This window comes from Electrophorus electricus, chromosome 11 (assembly GCF_041902795.1).
Source record: "Electrophorus electricus isolate QZ-2024a chromosome 11, ASM4190279v1, whole genome shotgun sequence".
Classification (NCBI taxonomy): domain Eukaryota; kingdom Metazoa; phylum Chordata; class Actinopteri; order Gymnotiformes; family Gymnotidae; genus Electrophorus; species Electrophorus electricus.
The window spans coordinates 24501269-24524090 of NC_137507.1; the positions used below are offsets into that span (position 1 = coordinate 24501269).

General features: G+C 48.0%; 2 protein-coding genes across 3 annotated transcripts in view; both read right to left on the bottom strand.

Annotated features, from left to right (window-relative positions):
• Nucleotides 1-2130: 2130 nt before the first annotated feature.
• On the bottom strand, nucleotides 2131-19065 carry npc1 (Niemann-Pick disease, type C1). The gene is made up of 25 exons (XM_035527827.2): nucleotides 18914-19065; nucleotides 15541-15669; nucleotides 14443-14549; nucleotides 13639-13802; nucleotides 13236-13403; nucleotides 12488-12737; nucleotides 12178-12263; nucleotides 11339-11706; nucleotides 10197-10423; nucleotides 9908-10008; nucleotides 9700-9802; nucleotides 9377-9566; nucleotides 8936-9118; nucleotides 8205-8319; nucleotides 7838-7965; nucleotides 7410-7544; nucleotides 7138-7227; nucleotides 6556-6746; nucleotides 6206-6321; nucleotides 5967-6096; nucleotides 5625-5825; nucleotides 5043-5274; nucleotides 4777-4890; nucleotides 3813-3975; nucleotides 2131-3523 (listed from the first exon to the last, which is right to left on the bottom strand). Exons 1-25 carry the CDS (start codon nucleotides 18983-18985, stop codon nucleotides 3441-3443), a joined length of 3846 nt encoding a protein of 1281 aa, XP_035383720.1. The 5' UTR covers nucleotides 18986-19065; the 3' UTR covers nucleotides 2131-3440.
• A 1814-nt stretch (nucleotides 19066-20879) lies between these two features.
• Nucleotides 20880-22822, bottom strand: part of egfra (epidermal growth factor receptor a (erythroblastic leukemia viral (v-erb-b) oncogene homolog, avian)) — a 38239-nt gene continuing 36296 nt past the window's right edge. For both annotated transcript variants that reach the window (XM_035527833.2, XM_035527834.2), the window contains exon 27: nucleotides 20880-22373. In XM_035527833.2, coding sequence (XP_035383726.1) covers nucleotides 22027-22373 — 347 coding nt within the window. In that variant the 3' untranslated portion in view covers nucleotides 20880-22026. The remainder of the gene's footprint in view (nucleotides 22374-22822) is intronic.

Below are 22822 nucleotides of genomic sequence, written 5' to 3' on the forward strand. Positions count from 1 at the left end.
AACAAGATCCCAGAACAGCACGGCTTGCGAGAGACAAAGCATTGCACAGGCGAAGTGAGCACGTTGTGCTCTTGGCTCTGATGCAATCTAGAGAGCGGTTGAGAGCAGAGAGAGAATGCTGACACGATTCCAACGCAAACAAGGCTCAGTATCATACCAGTCCCGAGTCCTGCAAAAACAATCCCACACGCCTGCCCGTGGCTGCAGTGCGTCTGTGGCTTTACCGGGCTTAACCCCACTGCGCGTCTAATTCTCTCGCCAGCTACGGATGAAATGGTCTCATTAATACGCTTTCTCGTGCTTCAGAGAGGACCCCAGTTTTGAACAAATGTGTGTGCATGCTCAGGGCCCGCAGCAGAGCGCCTCTGCTTCCTTAGGAACGGGCTGGAATTGTGTACGCGACGACGGCTGGTCTCCGTTCCGCACCCCGGCCTCTTTGACTCGGGTCTCTCCTCCAAACCCGTGCGGGGCCGTTCGCGAGCGAAGACAGCGTGCGGCCGAATCTGATCCCGGCGCTCCCGCACTCGAGACGGCTACCTAATGCTTCTCTCTCTCTCTCTCTCCCCAACCCCGGGCTCTGTCCAACTGACGGCTTAGAATAACGTCCTGGTTACGCAAAAAAGCACGCAGAACTCGTGGCGCCTTACTTATTAATGGTGCTGTAAGAACCAATAGAGACAAAAAAAAAGCTGCAAAATCTACAGGCCCCACTACCACATGCAAGTTGACATGGGTGCAGTAAAACGTCTGAAAAGTTTAGCCACCCGTTTGTGCGGCATAATAATCCGATCACCACCACGATTAGGGTTTTGCTGGATTACTGTTCTGCACCTCAGACGCCATTCGACAAACCCAAGGCAGGAAAGCACCCTTAAAAAGCAGCTGCTTAGACCGGGAGAGTAACAGGTTGTAGTTAGGCAACGCACAGCAATCTTACACCCCCGCTGTGTGCAGAGAATATTAATATAATAAGAAGGGGGCCGGAGGGGAAGATTTGACACCCTCCAGGTTGTCAGTATAGAGAAAAATATACCTACGCCCATCAGTGCACCAAAGACTGACCGCTACAAGTTCACCGATCATATAGCGCAGCTGGGATTCATGAAAACAGAAGCTATGAGAAACAGCCCCGGTGTTCTTTTCAGATCTCCAAATTTAAAAGAAGGGCGGGAGAAGATTAAAGAATGCTTGAAGCGAGAACCAGATGAGGTGAGATGTTGGGAGGGAGAGGCGAGTCGTATCCTCCCCCTCTCCTTCTCGGCGCTGTACCTGGCATCCTGCAACTCACACTGCGAGCTCCGCTCCGGGATACGCCCACACGGCACACAGTGGTCATCACGATCAGGGGCTTGGATTCGGGCGAGTCAACCGAAGCTTGGTCTCGTCCTCGGCCGGCGTAGGAGGAGTCAAGGAGGGGACGTGGGGCAGAGAGGCAGGGGTCAGTAGGTTAAACGCTTACATAAAAATGGGAAGTGGATCTTCTCAGATTGCCCCAAAGCACGGAGCAGTGGAAAAATCAATATTTCATCCCGTCTCCACCACGAGGGGGAGGATGAGGAGAAACGCATCAATAAAAGATGAATTGGCAGCTTGTATGACAGCTCGGAAAAACCAGTCAGCTCTGGTCAGTCACTGCTCCTCACAGACCACCAGTGGAGGGGGGGGGGGGGCGTTACTCAACCGAGTCAAAATTCAAGAATGAACTTCTGAGCTTCGCGCAAAATGAGGTCAATGCGGGAGCGCAGGAAACTGAATCGGCGCACGTCTCATTGCAACGGTGCAGACATACAAGGCTATCTAGCGCCATCCTGTGGGAGAATCAGATAAGGATTACTGCCGCAGCAGTTTTTGGGTTTTTTGCCTAGTGCAATACGTTCCATTACCTAGAGCTCAATGTTAAAATGCAGCATGAACTAGATGTGGCGTTTGTCCCCCCCGGAGACGTGGCTAGATGTACGGCTAGGACGATACAGGGTTCCTTTTTAACAGTGGTTAAAAGTGTCTCTGAAAGCATTCATATCGTTAATATGCACTGGTTAAAGCCGTTCAACTACACAAAACTAACCTAAAGTTCAGGTTACATTGAACGTCGGGAAGACGGGCAGCAGTGAAAGTCGGTGGAGCCAAGAATTACAAATCTGAAGCACTTTTATTCAAACAAAAACTCCTACAAATATTAGAGTTATCCACTGTGGAATGCAGACATTGCAGTAAAGGACCATTAGATTAAAATGGGAAAACAAACAAAACCAAACCACACCACCAGTAACCCTCTAGCATTCCTTAAAGCTCAGATCCCGTTATGGGAAGAGCACTACTTGGTGTATAAATCAGAAACCAACAATGCACTCTGAGGTATTCCTCCCCCAACCCAATCAATTAAGGCATGCAGACACAACCACAAGATCTTTTAGTCTGAGGGAAACACGCTGACGCAACCTAATTTGTCATGCTGGAGCGAGCTTAAGTGGTCTTGCTTGACCCGTGCTAGCGTCATGCAGCCCGGGTTATGACCTCTCCCCTTAACTTCATTTAGGTGACCACTATCCCGGCTCCCGCTACGGTGTACTGTCCAGGTGATGGGTTTCAATCTACTCTCAATGCAAACCTGCACGACGATATCAGCCCCACTCGTGGTGAGCTGAGCACTTGGTTCAAGATCCCTCCCCCCTCCCCAGACAACTCTTCAATGCTTGGCATTTCATTGCTGATTTCTTGATGCTAAATCTCTTCTTTTTTTTTTTTTTCTTGCAGAGGAGAAGATCCAGGAATACCTGTGAAATCACACACAAGCCCCTGACAAGTTAATACCCTGTGATTAGAGTTCACTTCAGAAGATCGTTTTGTGCAGTTATCATCTAAACGTGTCAAAATGAGGCTTCATGGAAATGTAACCCATTACTTCAGTATAACAGCAGCTTAGTACGTCACGTCACTGACTTCGTTAGTCACTGCTTGGACAGATTATGATATACGTCCCCACCCTTCAGTAGTTAGACTGTAAAAACACAACCGCTCACAAATAAATAGCTAAGTCATTTTAGATGCCTCTTGTTATTCAAGTACAAAAACGTCCACCATTTCCAGAGTGGTGGATGTACCATTTCCATAATGGTGCAGTATAGAAAATTGTTTAAGCTTATTGTGTTTTGCATTCTAGGTTCTCTCAGTTATACTCCTTGTTCTTCATTTTTCGAAAGCCTCGTCTGTGCGCCGTTCCTGCAAAATTTAGCTAGGTATGTTTTCCGAGGGACCCAGTGAGGAATTCCCACAATCACGCCAGCCAAGACTTGGTTTGCCTTTTTTAGTGCCCCTAAAAGCGAGTGTCCCGAGTTAGGGTTTCAGTCAAGGTGTGTGCGTGCGTTAGTGTGCGTGCGGAAGGCGGTGGTTGAGAGACCGGCGGCCCTTTGCAGATGGGAGTTTGGGCCTTCCCAGTCCAGTTATTGGTTGAGCAGGTGCTCGCGTTCTGTTCCCACGAGCCTCCTCTGCGCGGCCTTCACCTTAGCTTGATTTACCGACGGTCCTATGGGAGATTTTGGGGGGGGGAGAAGGGAAAAACCTTTTACTTGTCCACGTACTTCAGGCAAAGGGACCTGAAGAGCACCCCACCCCCAAAACAGAGCAATACATCTCAACCCATTTCTTTTTTGACCACTATTATTTATAGCTGAATTTTGTTGATATTGGATTTTATTCTCTATGAACCAAGCTGGGAGGAACATTCCCTGCACCACACGTTTCTGGCCCGCATGTTCAAAGACACCGCGAGACGAGGGCTTCTGACTGGTCCGCGGCAAGCTCCGGGGCTGTACCTGCGTAACTGAGCAGTACGGGCAGGAAGACGAGGCCGTGGAGCGCCCCGAGCAGCACGATGGCCAGGTACATGCGGAAGTAGAAGACCTGGAAGATCTGGGACTTGGAGAGCGCCAGGATCAGGATCCCGCCGAACTTGGTCAAAGTGATGCCGCTGAACACCTGGGGGGGGGGAATGAGGGGACATCTCAGAAAGCAGCAAGTTGAACACGCAGAGGTCATAAAACTTGATCATAACCTTGCTATGCCACACGGTATTTCATCGTAAAGTTGTCAAGTTACCGTTGCCCAAGGCGAAAGCCAACCAAGATCAACATGTAAATGATGCCATACATATTCAAGAGCCAAACAGATGGATGACTTATTAACCCCAGTTATGAGACCAGTGGTATGCTGAAAACTGCCAGTTACATAATGTAATGCATTCGACTTAAGATGGGAACTGCATGATGCAAGATGGTTGCATGGAGTTGATTTCAGTACGGCAGAGCAGCAAGATCGTACCTCGCTGCAGTCTGCCTGTTTATAACTTCATCCCCTGCAACATCTAAGTTTGCATTTGGGGCATTCTGCAGCCTTCCTCTTTGTGCACTACCACTGCAGTTGCAAAGTTTGCCATATTGCTCACTGCAAACAGACAAGAAATGTGACTCGGGTTCATCAGTCAGCTAAATGGTGGTGTGGACCTTGACTGATGACTTGCATGTGCAACCAAACATTGTTAGAGATAAGATCATTAGATCCATAATCAGCATTTTAAATGGGAGCGTTTACCATTGGAATGGTTGCGCAGCACTATTTGCTGTAATGTTAAATCTGGCGGGAAGTTTGTTTTATTTATTTATTTATATATTTATAAATTGGCCCAGTGTCTGAGAAGCCAGGTTTCTTTCTTCCAACGTGGCAGGCAGGTGTAGAGTGTTTCTGTGTAGAGTGCTGGTGTCGTGTGGTTGTGCAACTTACAGAGCTGCCCATGTGGGACAGGGCCTCCTGAGCCCGCTCCACCCGCGTGGCCTTGGTACTGACAGAGAAGCCCCTCACGATGTGACTGCAGAACTCCACCGATATACCACAGCTCTGAGGGCACACGGATGCACACAGAATTCAAATGCCCGCGTTGAATGCCGAGCAAAAGGCAAACCGACTGATGTACGATTCACGCATAATCGCTCACTGAGGGACGGTCACACGACCAGGTTCGCCCAACACCACCCATCGTTTCCACTCACCATGACGAGGTTAACGAGCGAGACGGCATTGAGGCTGATGCTCCACAGCCACATGACGCCGAACATGTTGACGAGGATCATGGCGATAGTGAGCGAGACCAGCGCGGCCGACCACAGCTCAAAGCCCAGCAGCACGGTGCTGACCACGAAGATGGCCGCCAGGGACACACCCAGGTTCAGCGCAGTGTCGTGGGCAATGGTGAGGTATTGCTCGTAGAAGACGTAGAACACGCTACGGATGGAGGAAGTACACTTGTACAAGCGAAGACTTGAGATACAGATAAATGGCATTTATACAAAATGTGTGCTCTCTTATGCAAGCAATAATGTCAATGTATTACATTTCCCTTGTTACTATACATAGAGAGGATTTTTTTGTTTTGTACTTGAGAAACAAAATCGCAAAGGAAGACCATTTAAATGGCAAAAAAGACACTGTAGTTTCGCTAAAGGCTTCCTCAGACGCGTGCCGGCGTTCAGATCTTTAGCCCACGCCAAAGGACACTGAGCATGGGTTACACCTCCACAGGTTTTACGGCAGAAGCGACTTGGCAGGAAGGAGTCCCTTGCGCGTGGATGTACCTGTAAGGGAAGACGTGGTATGTGCGGTTCGCCAGCCCCATGGAGAGAGAGATGTTGTGGGCCAGCTGGCGGGCCATCTTCATAGCGCTGATGCTGTCCGCCGATGTGTTCAGGATGGTGTGGTAGCTCATGAAGTGGGTTGCACCCACGGCGGTGCCGTTGTCCTTCAGCTGCACGGCCGCGCTGTAGGCGGCGTGGCCCCTGGGGGGGGGGGGGAAGGAAATCGCAGCGGCCAGCCGTTAGTGCGTCTGCACGCCGCACCCGTTACGGTACTGGCCTTCACAAGAGGTTGCGGTAAAGGCACAAGAGGTTGGGCGAGGCTCACGGCGGACTCCGACTCACCCTTTCCCGCACTTGATGTTGGGGTTGTCAGAGAGGAACATGGGGAGGAAGCGAGTGAAGTCAGTGCCATTGGGTCTCCGCTTGCCGTCGGGCGTCATGGGCCTGCAGTGCACGCAGGAGTCGTCCACCACTGCAACGCAAGCACCAGACACTGAGGCGGCTCTGTCGAGACTTCAAATGCAGCGAAACCGTACGGAAGCCCAGCGAGCGGCTCATTGACTCAGCGGTGAACAGTTTACCCGAGGCGTTGCAGAAGGTCCCGGTGGCATTGTAGTACCGGCAGCAGGATGACTGGGGCTTCACCCAGTCAAAGTAATCGTCCAGCCAGGAGGAGGGAGTCGTGCTGATCTTGGAACTGCCAACGACACGCACAGTTTTACAAAACTTCACATAAAGTACTTTACATAAAATAAAAACAAAACCTTTGCTAAAAGTTTCAGGGCAGCATCCGGTCTCTGCAGGAGCCAGCATACGGAAGATGCCTGGCCCCCGTCAACCACGCGCGCTCACAGCAGGTGCCTGCTGTTCACAGCTCTCCTGGTGAGCTAAACATTATCTAGTGGGGTGGGGGGGGGGGGCAGGCACTCACTAATCACTCATGAGGGACGCGGTGTAGATCTGCTGGACGAGAGAGTCGTTGTTGCAGCCCACGCCGCCGCACACGCGGTTCTGTCCGTCGCTGGTGCGGTAGTCGTAGCCGTCTTCCACCACAAAGTAAACAGGAGGCCCCGTGTGCAGGTATGCGCTCAGGTTCCCGAAGTAGTCCAGCACGTACGAGTCCTGGCCAACAGGCAGCAGTGTGAAGGGGGGGGTGTCAATGTGACCACCATGTTTCAAACATTTAGCAGGAACAGCTGGGATTGGTCAGGATACTGACCAGTCATAGTGCGCACAGAAAATTATTTTAGCATAACACATTGCTCATTTGCATATGGCAGCCTTCTGCATGACAGCATTTACCTGGCACTTCATCCAAAGACTTAATCACCGAGTACAATTTGAGGGTTAAGGGCCTTGCTCAGGGGCCCAACAGTGGCAACTCAGCAATGGTGGGGCTTGAACTGGCAACTTTGATTACTAGTCGAGTACCTTAAGAATTGAGCTCCCACTGCCCATGTCCGTCAACCTTTTACGTGGCGGAATATTTCAACATGAGAACCTCAAGGCTTACGTCAGGCATGGAGAGCTGCTGGTCGAGGCCGACGTCCACTTTATCGACGACCGCCACGCTGAAGGAGAGCATGCCCACGAACACGGCAACCTCGGAAAGAAAAGCCAAAGTTTACACTGAAGCCCTGTCGTTGATTCCCTTTCATCAGGTTATCATAATAAAACAGCCAAGAGGAACGCAGAGCTTCAACCACCACAAGACGTACAAGGTAAAGTGCGATTTATACTGTCGTCCTTGTAGCGGAGTGTCTAGCTACACCAGATGTGACCTACCACAAGGGGGCGCACCCAATCCTTCAGGACAAAGGGAGCGTACATTTTCTTAAAGAAGTAGAAGAGGACACCATCGGTCTTCTCTTCGGATGCATCAGACAGTTTGACGCAGCACAAAATGTCCAGGCGATTCCTCTGAAAGACAGGGGTGAGTCATTCCAGGTTAGCACTCCCCTGCTCATTAGTGTAATTCTGACTGCTCTATTTGGGTAGGTTCAGGTTTTTTTCCTGCATTAACCAAACCAGGCTGCATGGATAAAACTGATCCAACTTTACCTCAGAAAAATGCTTAAATTATACACAGCAATGGGAGAAGGGAAAAAAAAGAAAAAAAGAATAACTTGACAAACTTGCAAGATAGAGAGACTTTAAATACGATAAAGGTGTTTGTATTTCTTCTTTTCTGCGTTGTGCCGTCATGTCCTCACTTCCTGTCTTTGGACGTCCAGACCCAGCAGGGAGACAAAACAGCTGATTTGCAGCAGGAAGTCGATGAGGACAGCCAGGCCAGCAAAGAGAGAGAACGTCCTTACCGCCGGCATGTTGGACATAGCTCCTGCAGGGACAGGTGGACGGGGACAGAGGAGGAGAGTCAGAAGCTAAACCGGGACCCGCAAGGTCCTGAAAGGCTGCACACCCAGGATGCCTAATGCGGTTGCAAAGTTTTTGCAAACAAAAAGGGATGCAACTGTTCATCATCCAGTGATCCTGGTTGCAAACTCCCATTTTACGGATCGCACGGCATAGCCACACGGGCTTGGACGCACGCGACGGGGGCTCATCCGCGGATTTCACCTAGGAAGAAGGCCACCGTCTCGGAGAGGGAGGACAGGAACATGCCGGGAGCCACGTCTCCAAGGATACGGCCGATCTGCTGGTGCAGCTCCTCGTGCTGCATGCGCTCATCTCTCTGTGCGCAGAAAGAGGAACAAAACTTTCGTTTAGCGTCTGGTCAATTTCCCCCCATGGGTGAAGTCACTAGGGCCGCAATGGAATCTCAACTGTATAGTAAAAAAAAAAAAAAAAAAAAACCTCACTCAAAGTGCCAGCTTCAAAAAACTGATGGAAACAGCAAGGGGTACGGTCACGGTTGTCACTTGATCATTACAGCTTTAAAAAGCCAGCACGCTGAAGTCATGGATAATTAGGCACTTGTTCAGAATTTTGCTGTCCTGAAAAAGGTTGGACGTAGCTTCGGGACTCGTCCATTACAGTCAAAGAGCGGGCGAACTTTCGAAGAACTCTAGGAAGTTAGATTTCCCTTTCCTAACCAAAGTCAACACAGACTCGGAAACTTTGCCCACGTGAGCCCAAAAAAAAAAACAGAAGCAAAACTGCAGTGATGCGTCACAAGGTTGCACTTCAAAAACAACAATAAATACAACAAAGATCAACGCAGACTGAAAGTGGACTTTGACCTCAAATATGAGCAAGCACTTATCGCAAACGCTGGGCTCTCGGAACCCTGAGAGCAGAACTGGTTCCGCTGCCTAGGCCGGGCCCCTGAAGGTTTTGAGGACGCCAACCTGAAAGGTCTGCACGATGATGAAGATATTATCCACCCCCACAGCCAGCACCAGGAAGGGGATGACCTCGATGACGATGAGGGTGAGGGGGATGCCAGCGTAGCTGAAGATGCCCAGAGAGCAAGCCACGGAGCTCAGCACGATCAGGATGCCCGCAATCCCCAGAGAGATCTTGGAGTCCACCTGGAAGACCACACGAGAATACCTTCATCTTCCTGTGTCCCCAACATAGCCAAGGGAGGTTTCAACATATTCCTGACTGTCCCACTGTAAAGGAGATCCCTCTCGAGGGGGTGTTCAGGGACAGAAAAACCTCCTTTTCACAATTTTGGCACTGCAATAACACAGCTCAGCAAAGCTCTAGCACAAAAGGGAGGTGGCGCTTGGTAATCCATGCTCCACCTCCCAGAGGGAGAACTCCGGAGGACTCTACGGGCTCACCAGGATTCTTGGAAAGCTGTAGATGCGGCCCAGCGCCACAGAGACATAGATGAACATGATGGCGTAGCTGACCACGATGGTGCTGATGTCGCTGTTGCTTTCGCGGTCGATCTCGTCCTCGATGCTGCGCTCCGAGTTGAAGGCCACGGTGATGTTGGGGTTGCTGTAGTTCTTTAGGAATTCGACAAACCTGAAAGGGGGGGTGGGTGGGTTTGAAAAGGAGTTAAAGTGGCTTTTTGAGAGCTGGGCTATTGATTGGTTTCAATAAAGGATCAATGCACATGTGGACGACACATGCGGATTGTGCCATCATTTTTACTCACTCCTTCTCCCAAGCACGAGCTTTGCCCAGCTTGTCTGTGTCCTTGAGGTAGTTGTTGACAGGAAAAGTGATCACCAGCGCAGTGGCGTTGCTGTAGGCTGTGCCTAAAAACAATGGTTAGCAATAGTTTATTTAATAAATATCCTGACATAAGGTAATTTCACGTGTAAATATGCATCTTAAAAAAAAAAACCCTACACAGCCCAGACCTTCATAGCCTCCGAGGACCAGCCAGGGGAAAACGGGGCCTCCAAAGGTACCCATACAGGGGTCGTGGAAATGTCCCGTGTCGTCGAGAGCTACTGGCGAACTGGGAAAGGACGAAAACAATCAGTTGACGGAGGGAGCTGAAGAACAAGAAAAGAAGTGCGACACAGACAGGGTGGGTGCCCCCCCCCAAACACCACCACCACCAAAATCACCCCACACGTGAAGGGGTGGAATTTACTCAACTTCATCACATGCATTAGGGACATTAAGATGGAATGGGCCGACTACCTCACGCAGTAGAGGAAGTGAGTGTGGTAGTCGAAGTAGGTATAGAACTCGTCTCCGAAGGTGTGGTTCAGCACTTCACGGCTGTTCTGGAAGTAATTCAGTACACTCAGGATGGTGCAGTTGTTGTTGTAGGGTGCCAGGGGAGACATGCAGATGTCCTCGAGGGTCACCTTCTCCCCGTTATAATCAGCCTCAAGGTCCTCAATGGCCGTCTGGAGATCCAGGACCTTGGTAGAAGAAAAGCCAGATCTTGAGATGCAATTTCCTTCCACATTGCCAGGATGCAGATGTTGATAACTGATCATAGGCATCACTTCTGCAACACCAGGTCTCGGTTCTTAAACAAAATGAGCAGTACTTCTGCTAAGGGTTACATCTACAATGGCTGCTTTAATCTCCAAGCTGTATGATGCTCGTCACACACAAAGAACGCAAATGCCTGACCATGACTTCCAAAGCAACAAAGTACATGAGAGGTTCTGTTTGCTACAAGTTCACTTTGCTTCACTGTTTACTGCTGCTTTTAGCAAATCTTAGCATTTGAAAAAAAAAAAAAAAAAAAAAAAAAAAAAAAATCAGCAAAATTCCACCATTTACAGCAGACACGATTCAGTCACATGTACAGAGTTTACAGGAAACGGACCTGCACTCATTTTCTAGGAGAACGTTATAGGTACACAGACTGTAGCCCATCCGTTTCTGTGCACAGTTTCTCAGGCATCCTCTAGCCTCTTCGCAGTTTGTATTCACAGGAACAGTGCTGTCTTCAGAGTCGTTTGTTTAACTGCACACACCTGGGGGGGTGTGCGTGCATACCGTGTCCTAAAACATGCTCCTTCATACCGACTGATCATCAGCTCCCACTATATAGCTGCACCCAACTGGCCACCGTGATTTTATAGTGCGCTCCAAGCTGTAAGCCATCACTCTAGGCACCAGTATTGCACTCATGTACCAGAGCTCAGAACTTTTGGGCAATTCATTGATACATGTTAATGAACAAGACAAGTTACGATGAGTCAGCAGATCTCTGAGAAAAATGGAATTAGCGCAAGAGTTCCGGTGGCCTCTAGGAACAGCTAGGTGACCAGTCGAGTGAGTGGGTGTACCTAGAACCGGCTAGATGACCCAGCTTCTCCCACCTGGAAGAGCAGGTCCAGGGTGAGGATCGGTGAGAAGGGGATGGGCGGCCCAGACGTGGGCTCGAAGGACGTCCAGTTGGTCCACGGCGTGGTGATGATGAGCTGCTCCGTGCGGAAGAACGGGCCGAAGTGCTGGTCAAAGTAGTCCTTCTCCTGCCTGGCGCGGCTGCCGGGGGCCGACCACAGGTCCACAGGGTCCGTGGTGACACGCATGTAGGCGAGGCCCGTGGAGCAGGCCGTGACCAGCACCACGCTGACCAGGATCACCAGCAGGGGGCGCCGTGCGCAGAACGAACCCCAGCGGCTGAAGAGCTCCCGCAGGGCACTCTCGAAGCGCTCGCCCAGCAGATCGCTGCAGCTCACCTGATCTAAAGTAAAGGAGTCAATAAATGGATTACATCAAATAAGTTTAAAGAAACCTTTAGTTTGTGACTTTTTGGCAAGCACAATTCATACGAAGATAACGACGCTCATGACGTCCTGCCACACCAGTTACAATAGGGTACCACAGCTGGGACGCGTGATTACTTTAACTACCATCTACTTACACAAATTACCTTTCTGTTAAACTTGTGATCTCTCCCGCTTGCAGTCATCATACTTTAGTATCATAACTGCGTTTACAACCAAATATGGTTGCAGGAGTGTGTCGAGCTGCCAGGACTATAAACTACATGCTTGAGCAGCTAAAGAAATCAGAATACGGTCAAAACAAGGCCGCGTACATGAAAGGAACAGAGTGCTTTGGAGAACTGAAATGTTCAGAGCAACCGTTTGGTTCTGTATGCTGCACCATGCGGTGTATGAATTATTCATCCGTAGGCAGAGAAGAGGCTCACCGGACGACTTGATGGACTCATTGTTCAGTGAGAGGGGTTGGTTGCTGTCCTGAATGGGTCCGTACTCAGAGGTGATGGTCCTCTTTCTGAAACGAGGAAAAACAGCAAACGTAGGTGAAGGGAAAAACTCTCAGCTAGACTCAACTCAAACAGCAAGCCACACACAACGTAAGGCAAACGGCTCACACGAGATTTGCATCTGGGTGCCTCAACAGGATGCTGAGAGCAGGTTCGCACACAGCTCCAGTCAACCTTCACCTGCGAGAGCGCCGCCACTCGCGCGCTCCGGCACGGCCACGATCACGCTTACCTGTAGCACCACGCTCCGAGCAGCGCGCCGACGAAGACGACAAGGAAGCCCGCGTAGGAGAAGGCCATGATGACGTTCATGGCGTCCAGCCCCAGGAGGGTCCAGGGAGGGGGGAGAGGGGGAGGGGCGGGCGCAGGGCCGCAGGCTTGACTGCAGTCTTGGCACGAGCAGGGGCCCGAGCCGTCGTCCAGGGACTCCGTGCAGCCGAACGTTTCGTTGCTCATCGGGGTCATCCAGGACACGGGGGCACCTGGTCAGGCACAGACAGGGCAGTTAAGTTGGCTTTCAGCAAACCGTTCTTGTTCTTTGTAACACTATGTGAACACACACACATCTATATATATATATAGATGTTTTAGGACTGATGCATGTGTCTACATGCAGGATGAGGCTGTTGGCTTTCTGCAAGCACAGCTGAAATTTATTCCGGCGATGCTGATTTGGTAATACACTGTGCACAAGTTTACAAGCCAGACTTCACTTCAAAACCAAGAGTACTGTTTTTTTCTGGTTGTTTCTACTGTTCAAAGTTCATTTTAAAACACACCATTAAATTACAAAAAGGTTCACCACTGGAGAGAAAAAAGCAATTGTGCAAAGTACATCAGCTCCCCCACAGTGCTTTCCACTCGTGCACAGGTTATCATGTTCCATAAGGCCACCAAACACCAAAGGTCACTTCAGCGACTGCATGTCGGTGACCAGGCAAAGTAAGCAGCATCTGCGCGTGAAGCGTGCGTGGGCGTACCTGAGAAGACTGGATCGATGGCAAAGGGCACCTGGCCATTGTCGGTGTTAAACATGTACTGGATCCAGTTGGTGGGAGTGCAGGTGCTGCTGTCCCTGCCGCAGAGCAGACCGAGGGCCTTGACGTTGCTGGAGGGCGCCTGGACGTCCATGCACGCCTCGTACATTGCTGAGGGAAGAACCGCGCAGGGTTAACGGCAACCTTGGGCGAGGTGGAAAAGGTACTGAATGAATTCGTGCTATTGTGCCGAAAGGGACAGTTCAGGACTGGCCAACCGCCTAGAGATGCACCACCCTGCAAGTGTTTGGTTTGAACAGGATTGCCGCAAACATTAGGATGCAACCAAAAGGCCTCGATCATCTGATGATCAGGTGTGCAGCACCTGCGGGTGCTGGTTCCTCACCGTCAGCGAAGGTTTGGTTGATATAATAGGAGAGCTTCACCACGTTGGTGCTGTTGTGGGCGGGGTCGGGGGAGAACTCCGTGGCATTGAGGAACAGGCTCTGGTAGGGGCTGCACGTCAGCTCACAGAAAAGGGTCATGAAGTTGAAGAAGCACGCCGGGCACCTGTCGGCCACAAAGGCACAGTACTGGGCTGCAGACCGAGATGTTTCACTAGGAACAGGTTGCTGGAAGGTCATAACGCAATTCAGTGCAGCAAGGAGTTCTAGATATCTGCAGTGATCCCTGTATTCTAGTTCACTGGTGTGTTGGACACACTCAGAACATCCTAGTACAGTTGGTCAATGACAAAAGCACTTTGCAAGTTGCTCTGGATAAGAGCGTCTGCTAAATGCTGTAAACAAGTTTAGATGCAAGTAATACTGGAAAAGCACATCATAGTCATGGGGAAAGCAAATATTCTGATACATTCTTTACATCGTACCGATGTCTGACAGGTTGGAACAGGCAGAGTGCACAAGCAAAAATAGCTGTAGCACAGAAATGAAAGACACAGCTGGTCAGTGTTCCAATACGAACATTGCTAATTTAAGAAAAATTGGCATATAGTCACATCATGCATCCCTATTCTATGTGAATAAAATGGACGCTTGGCTACAAAAGGGAAAGGCAAGACATGCATGAAAGGCTGGGCTTCCAGCTTGACGAGGGATCAGGAGTCTTTACGTCCATCACGGCGATATGGTCGGTCTTCCAACCCACGGAAGACTGTGGCACGCCAACCCTGCACGGGAGCGGGGCCTACCTGGACAGGTACTGCAGAGGAAGCTGGATGTTGCCCTTCAGCGTGTTTAGTTGCTGCGTGTCGCAGCAGACGCTCTGGCTGCCGTAGGCCAAACCCGGGCAGAGCTCCTACACACCGGCAGAGTGCAACAGAGCGCGTTAAAACCAGCAGGGTGCAAACAGGAGGGCAGAGGAGGGCCACCCAAAAGAGTTGATGGAAAGACTAAAACTCACAAAAAGTAAAATAAAACAAACAAAAAAAAAAACTCTTCAAAGATTGACTTGCACACAGGCTGTGTTACAGGGTGGTGGTCACTACTGAACACATTTCAATGGGTGTAGCACTGATCAAGGCTGCACTTAGTACAGCAGCAGGTTGGTGCCAATTCTGGTGACATTTTGGAGGGCTTTGTAATGCAAGTACGTTAGCAAAAATGACAGGAAATCAGAGTTTCTGATTTTCACTACAGGGACTGGCCTAGAGCAGCCTAGCCCTCTGTTTTCTACTGCATCCCTGTCTATGTGCAACTTTAGCCAGTGTGGTGTAACTAACTGAAAGGCCTTTTGTGGAGGGGTTCACCGTAACGCTCTAGGCTCTTAAAAGGCTTCTCAATAGGTCAGCGCGGCATTCTCTTTCCTTTGAGATTATGCAATCAAAAGGGACAATCAATTTTGTTGCAACTTAAGTTACTGTTGGGAAACTGCCAAACATAGGTGTGTTTTTGCCACACCTCTACAATTCAATGTGTAGTGGGGTGAGTGGAAAGGGGAGGAGTTAACCAAGCAAGGCCAATACCAGTTACAGTTCTCTAAAGCTGGCTATTTTTATTTTTATTTTTTAAAATACAGCACAGTGGAATCTGTAAACCTTCAAATTCACGTTCAGGTAAACAGGGATAGCAATGAAGAAAATTAATGTGCCCTTATGAATACCTCATAAGGCAGCAAGATCTAAAACACCTTCCCAGGAATGCTTTAGTAATCAGCCATACTTCCTGGCTAAACGGATAACGGCACCTCTTTCTCTCTCATTCATCGCACCTCATCTCTCCAGCAGTGAACGAGCGTCCTCCGCCTCGCCTACCGAGGGGTAAAGGGAAAGCAAGAGGAAGGCGCTTACCTTTAGGAGGTCCTGCCCCTCTTTGGGCAAAGGCTGGGGAGGCCCTGTGTAGTTACAGTTGTACTTCTTCTCCGGGAGGATAGTTGAGTTGCCACATTCCCCGTACCAGATACAATGCTGTGCCCAGGCCTGCAAGGACGACCAAAGCACATGAGAGGAGAGAAACTGCATTGAGTTGTGAAGATACAAATGCTTGGTCTGTTCACTTTGGCATATAAACCCATGATTGACAGGGACTTGGTCGTGGACATAATATTGCTGCATGACAACGGACAACAGTCTCGTTTAGAAAATCCAAGATTTTCATAAGGGGATTTTCTTAATGAGAAACATGTCTGCTCCACTAGCTGCACGCAGACCCACAGATGTACATTAAATGTACACCATTCTTGAAATACTCATAATCAGTTCCTTAAAATGGTTCTCAGTTCCTCATTTCCTCTGGTTTATTCGTGTCTTACACGAAGGCTCGTGTTTCCTTTAGACACTTTTTAATAATACATTTTTATACAGCAGCACTACAGAGATGTGGCTGCAGACCTGCTGGGGAGTCGCCATAGGAGTGGAGGGTCTTGGACAGAATCCCTGGACAGGCAACACTATTTACAAAAAGGGCTTTCTCCTCTATGCAAAAATTTGGCACAACAAGCCTGGAACTTTATCTTCTTTTTACACGCACAGTGCACTGCACGAGATCATGCAGGTCAACCCAGAAAAGCACCGACCTAGACAATAGAGAGACAGCCCACGTGACCCTTGGTTTTGAAAGGCAGCAGTTTGACTAAACCAAATGAGTCACTGGGCATGTGATGAGCATCCGCTGAGTTCAGAAGCAGCCTCGGACCGTGCGGGAATGCAAACACGAGCTCATTGATCCGCGTGTTCTTCTCACCTCGTCATTACACAGGAATCCGAGTGATTTATTGACTGGAGTTTTTGCCCAAAGCCTCTACAGGTTCTGCCACCTTAACTTGTGACCAAACAGGACTGAGCAAACCAGATTCAGAGCCAGCATTCCTATCTTTGCTGGTCTAGCTGGCGCATGCTCCGTTTCAGCACTAGGGCATTAGCGTGTACTCAAACACTGCCTTCCCTGTTCAACACCGTTGGCTTTCAAGTGCTCGGATGGCTGGGACACCACTAGGTCAGGCGACACTTGGCGCTGACTCAACTCTTACCAGGAGCTGTGAGACCAAGATTAGTGCAATTTAAGCCCATACACGTGATTCCAGTGTGAGCCAATGCATACAAGTCACACATACATCAGAGTACGCACATTGTTGATTCATCATTTTCCACTTGCAGGCCACTTTGTGGCATGCATGTTGCAGTAAGAAAAATACAAAAGCTTTCCTGAAACAACAACTGTTCCAAAAATCTCCACGCAACATGCAAATAATGCAAAAGGACACATCCAGTTTTGACAGCCAACTGTTAACTACTCTCTGAGAATTTGATTTTGGCTAGCTGACTTAGCTTGCCAGCAACAATTCCGCTAGCATGAGACAAAACAGGAAGACGGACAAATACACATGATCGGCAGACATGCGAGTTATGCCTCATCTTGACCTATAAATTAATCAGTGAATGTGCATGAAGAAAAATGTCAGTCACCCAGCACCACTGGCAAATGGAAGCGACTCATTCCGACTCAGTTTGTAAATACAACTGAACAAAAGATTGTGCTTCAAAAACAAGAATTTGCCCACAGCAAAATGGAGAGATAGGCTACTATGAACATACACAAACACTGAACTGTCACGCTCATGAAACCAGTTTGATGTGACTTGTAAAGGAAAGCATGTCACCACCACCCAGACAGGCCCTTACAGGCTGTTGCATTCACTCAATTGATAAACATGTACGCCAAGATATAGTTTTCCATACCATTACACATCATCCTGTGTGAACTGCTTAAATGCAACATTCTGACATTACCATCTGCATGTGGCAGCAAAAACAGACTCGAGACAGGACATTTTTCTAATCTTTAACTGTGCCGTTTCAGTGAGCCATGTCCAGCGTCGGCCGAGTCGTGTTCTTGGCTGTGAAATCCCATGTGGTCTTTTGCTGGCGTATCCCATCAGCCTCAAGGACCATTAGCTTGTACATTCAGAGATGTGTTGCGAGTGGTTATTTGATTGTAACTGCTCTTTGCTCTGACCAGTCTGGCCTTTCTCTTCTTCTGTCATCAACTGCCTCTGGATGTCTTGTATGTGCATAGCAAACATACAGCCTCATAATTGGCTAATTGGATAATTACATGAATGAGCAGACGTACAGGTGTTTCTAATTACATGGCTGTGTGTCCATTTAAATTTTTGTACGAGTCTCCCCCCCCCCTCTTCCTAAGGCACAGAGGTTTGAAAAGACCCTTTAAAAGAAATAAAGGAATATGCATTTTTAAAACACTTTCATGCTTACACAAATACTTTTGTCAAATAACTTTAAAAATGGTTTGTTTAGGCCTTACTTCTATTCAATGTTTTCTTGATATTTTTAAAAAAGTTAATAGTAAGCTTTAAAAGCAATATACAAGGCCGTTTCCATTCACGGGTGGGAAAACCTGAGGCTTAGTAAACGCCAAACGATACTTTTTTTGTGGAGATTTGTACAAAATGTGAGACATGCACGCCTTCCCTCTTAAAGCGCTTCGCAAATAAGTGGTCTGCTCACGCCCAAGAGCCAAATGAGTCACACGTTTCAGTCATGCCGTTTTTTTCTTTAAAGCGTTTAAGAAATATGCCATTTTAAGAACACGACCATGTCCGTTACGCCCAACAGCCTTAACGAAAAAGCTGCACTGTACTGGACTTGAACTCCAAGCAGGCATTGTCAAACACACTGCTAGTTGGTTTAAGTGGCCCAGTAGCTGGATAACTGCTTAAACATTGCCTTCTAGTTATCTTAACACCAACACGCCATTGTGCTTCAGACCAAGCTCTCCAACACAGATTTTTTTGACGAGGGAAGCACTAAAACTAGCTCGGACAGCGGATGAAGCAGCGACATCTAGTTCATTCTCAACCTCTTCTCGGAGCCCCTTAAAATCGGGACGTCGACCTGTGGGACTCGTAGGCAATGCAAACCAGACACCAAATAAAGCTAACGATAGCCAACGTTTAACGTTCTCCGTCCTCGACAGTGCCCACAGATCCGAGAGCGACTTTAGCGAGCTAATGTAATAGGACCTGGTGCTGCTGCGAGTTACACAGACCTTTACAAACAAGACTCTTCTATTAGCCAAAAAAAAGAAGGCAGGCTGCCTAGCAGCTAACAGTCCCAACAAACAACCAATAAGTTAGCTAGCTAGCGTCTTATACCCGACCCCACGGGCTGCAAATTACAAACACCACTGCGTATTATAACTCACCCATCTTGTCTGTGACAGTAGTAGTATAGCAGCCAGCAGCGAGGCGCCGTGGTTTCTTCTTGAGAGAGACATCGTCCCTCTCCCACCAGACCCCAACAGTCCGTCTAGGTGCGCTGAAGCGAGGCGATGTTCATTTCCTGTTAATATGGTCAAACCGAGTCCGTCTTCCTTTGCTTTTTTACGATCGGCGCGTCCGTGGCGCCATCTAGCGCCAGATAAGCATTTTATGTTCTTCAACGCAAATGATGAGAACTACAACTAATCAGGATACATGCGAGTTAAAACTATGCTACCCTCTAGCAGAATCACCTGCCAGACTGACGTATACTTGCTGGATAAGCGCAGCCACCTCCCCTAAGTGTGTGTGTGTGTGTGTGTGTGTGTGTGTGTGTGTGTGTGTGTGTGTGTGTGTGTGTGTGTGTGTGTATATATATATATATATATATATACATATAAAATTAAAAATTACATTATTAATGTATACACGATGACACATTTTATTATTTATAATCACTTTTAATTTGACTATTATTTATTTATTTCCACATTATATCATATATTGATTGATTGATTGATTGATTGATTGATTGATTGATTTTGTCACCAAAAGCCCTCCATAGTATTGTAGGCTGCTAAGTGAGCCCATTAAGAAGGTATAGCCACTGTTACCGTCTACTGTTTTGCACCGTCAAGTACAACGAGGTGAGGGCACAACGTCCTCAGTGCGGCGTGAGCCAGCTCTAATAGACATTTTTAGAATACAGTTGTAAAACTGTGAATAACTAGACAGTGGAAACAGAATATTGGAAGGCTTGAAAATATTTCATGTTCAATACCAGGACTACTTGCATAATGGGATTCAGTGAGAGTTTCTTTCTTAGTTTGAATTAAATTTACATAATAGTCCTAAATGTGGTAAATTAATTACATACAATCTGGTCATAGTTAAAATTATACTGTAACCTTTAATTCAATCTAAATATGAATACAATGTTGGGATGAATTAAACTCAGGTCCCATTTAATTACAAACATTTGTTCACTAGAAATGCGTTGTTGGTGTAAGTTAGAGACTGTAGTCCATTTGTTTTGTTTCTTGTCAATGATCAGTTTTGAGGTGGCAGACCACTTTATACACGTCAGTGATACTGACATCTAAACACAGCAACCTAGTTGTGCCTCATATATTTATAACAGCACAACGGCCCGGTGTTGATTTAATGTTGAAAATGGCACGTCATCAAAATATCATCTGGACATCAGCGTCCTGTTATGAGAAACTGAGTCTATATAGAGGAGTACAGGTGCATCGTAAGTATTCCCACACTGGGTGGTAATTTTATATATATATATACACACACACACACACACACACACACATACATACACACACACACACACACACACACACACACCCAGGAATTCAGTATACATTACTTACCTACTGAATTATGTTTTTTTTTTTTTGTGCTGTGTTCTAAAGTGGATGCTGTTTGGACATTTACTTCCTGTCAAGTCAGTACACGTCTCTTAACTGAATAATTCTTTTTGCGCTTTAGATAAAGGCATTTACGTGTGATTGAAGGGTTAAAACATGACGAATAATTCAGTTCAGGAAAAAAAAAACGACCGGGCTGTTGAAACAATAGATTTATTATTGTTCGCACTTTTGGAGTTAATGGTGAGCCTCCTTTAGGATTCAGTGGAAACGGCCCCAGTGTGCTGAAGGATTTGTGGTATCAGGATCATCCTAACAGTTTGAGAGTGTTAAAAGCCATACTTACTTCACCAGCTTATGATGAGCTTTGGGCTAATGCTTTCGGGAAATGGGCCTCGCCCACAGCAAGTGATTCACAAAGCGTTGATTCAGTTAACCATGATTAGATTGCAATTCGACTCAAATAAATTATTATTTTTTTTGGACGTGTGGAGTCAAGTAAGTTACTTGGATAAATGCTTGAATTCAGTTTGATTATAAAGAACATTTTATTTTGTTTACTTTTTAAAAGTAATAATTATAGTCAAGAGAGGGTTAAAACAAACAAACAAACAAACAAACAAGACTGAGGCTGTTTAAGAGAAAAGGAACGAGCTTTGCAAAGCTTTTCAAAAGATCTTTTCCACAGATAAATGCCCATGGATGTTGCAGCATATCACCTGACACCCATGTTTCATTCTGGAGGGCAGTGCAACTTTGCCTGCATAAACCCAGTCATCCTAAATTCTTCCCCTATTCTCTTCAAGCTTTCCTTGCTTAATTCAACCTAAAATCCAGGCAGTGCAATGATGCAGAAGACACAAGAACTGATTCACAGATAGATACATGTGACCCTGTACATAAGTCATATGACACCAGTTAAGATGAAGCAATAGATGCACCAACATAAACGTCAGCCATATCTCTCAGTCTCGGACGCGTACCATTTATAAGATTGGTCTAAGATTCTGGCGTTTCCAGCATAATGTGGGGTGTGGGGTGTGGGGTCAACAATCAATGGGGTGTGATGCCACAATCGTGTGTTCAGATTACAGCTAAAGACGCATGCCACTGTGCTAACTGTGCTAATGAGTGCAGTCTTTGTAGTAAAAGGTTTCAGAGCTATACATGCTACAGAGCACAACGCAAGTACGGGACGTGGGATGCTCAACATTCGCCAGTCCATCGGTCACCTTGCTGTCCTGTGAGCTGGACCGAAGTCCACCGGCTTTGACAAAGGCCCGGCGTCTCGACGCGGTGAGCTTCCCAATACGGGATGTGCTCGGGTCCTGTATCTCGGGACCACTTTGGACATCGAATGGAGTTGAAACTCTGAGAATTGTATGTGGTGTGGGCCGTGTACCTGGCAGATGGGCTTGCTGCATTGACAGTAATTACTAATACATGTGGACTAGCTGAAGACAAAATCCAGGAAATAACCCAAAGGAACCAAAACCTAGCTTGGCCCACGTACGCGAGGGCAGTGCAGAGCTTTCACCAAAGCCCAATCGTTGCTTTGCCCTGTGTCCTCTCCCCAGAATGAATAGTCCCACCAAGTCTCTCTTCTAGCTCCCAAACGGTTCCTATGCTCCCGACGGCCATTCGAAATCGTGGCTGACGGAGCGCCAGCGGTGCCGCTAATGCACCTCCAGTCCCAGGTATTCCGCGTTCTCTGCTGCCGGTAGGTGGCCATTGCACTTTGGCTTGATGCCCAGGACGCGGAAGTCCTGCTGGTAGCCAGGGATGGCCGGGTTGTCCATGCTGCCGTTCTGGCCGATGAAGCCGGTACCGTCACGCCGGGCGTTGAGGTACTCGGGCGGGGTGGCTGGAGACGGCGTAGCCTCCGCGGGGCCGCTGAAGCAGTGGAGGTACTCCTCCTCTGTCTCATGCAGCGGGCCTGTCGGGTGGGCCAGCAGTGGCCCTGGCTGCTGGTAGATGGGGTTGGTCATGTCGGACGCGACGGTGCCATTCTGGTTCATGTACTCTGAGGGGAGGGACGCACAGATGTTCAGAAAACCAGGGAAGGGACGGGAGCTCGTCTAGAGCGTTTCCTAAAGTTACCAGCAGTAGTTATTGGATAAAAGACATCGGAACCGAAGGCTTTAGTGGGGTTAAACCCAGTTTAAAATATTGGAGTTGTTAAAATCACCTAAACTATCGGACAGTGTTCAAAACGATCGCTTGCTTAATCATGTTATGAGGCGCTTCATAAGAAGGCCTTTGGGAAATGGTACCTTGCCTCTGTTGTACGATTCCCAGAGTTTTGATTCAATTATAAATACAATAAAATGTCACTTTTGTAACTTTTCTTAACCCCCCCCCCCCCCATCTCGACCATTTAATTATAATGAACAACTACCCAGATTTCTACAATTCCATCCAGCATTCCCGTCATTCTCGTCATGCATAGCGACTAAACTGACTGTTGGCTCA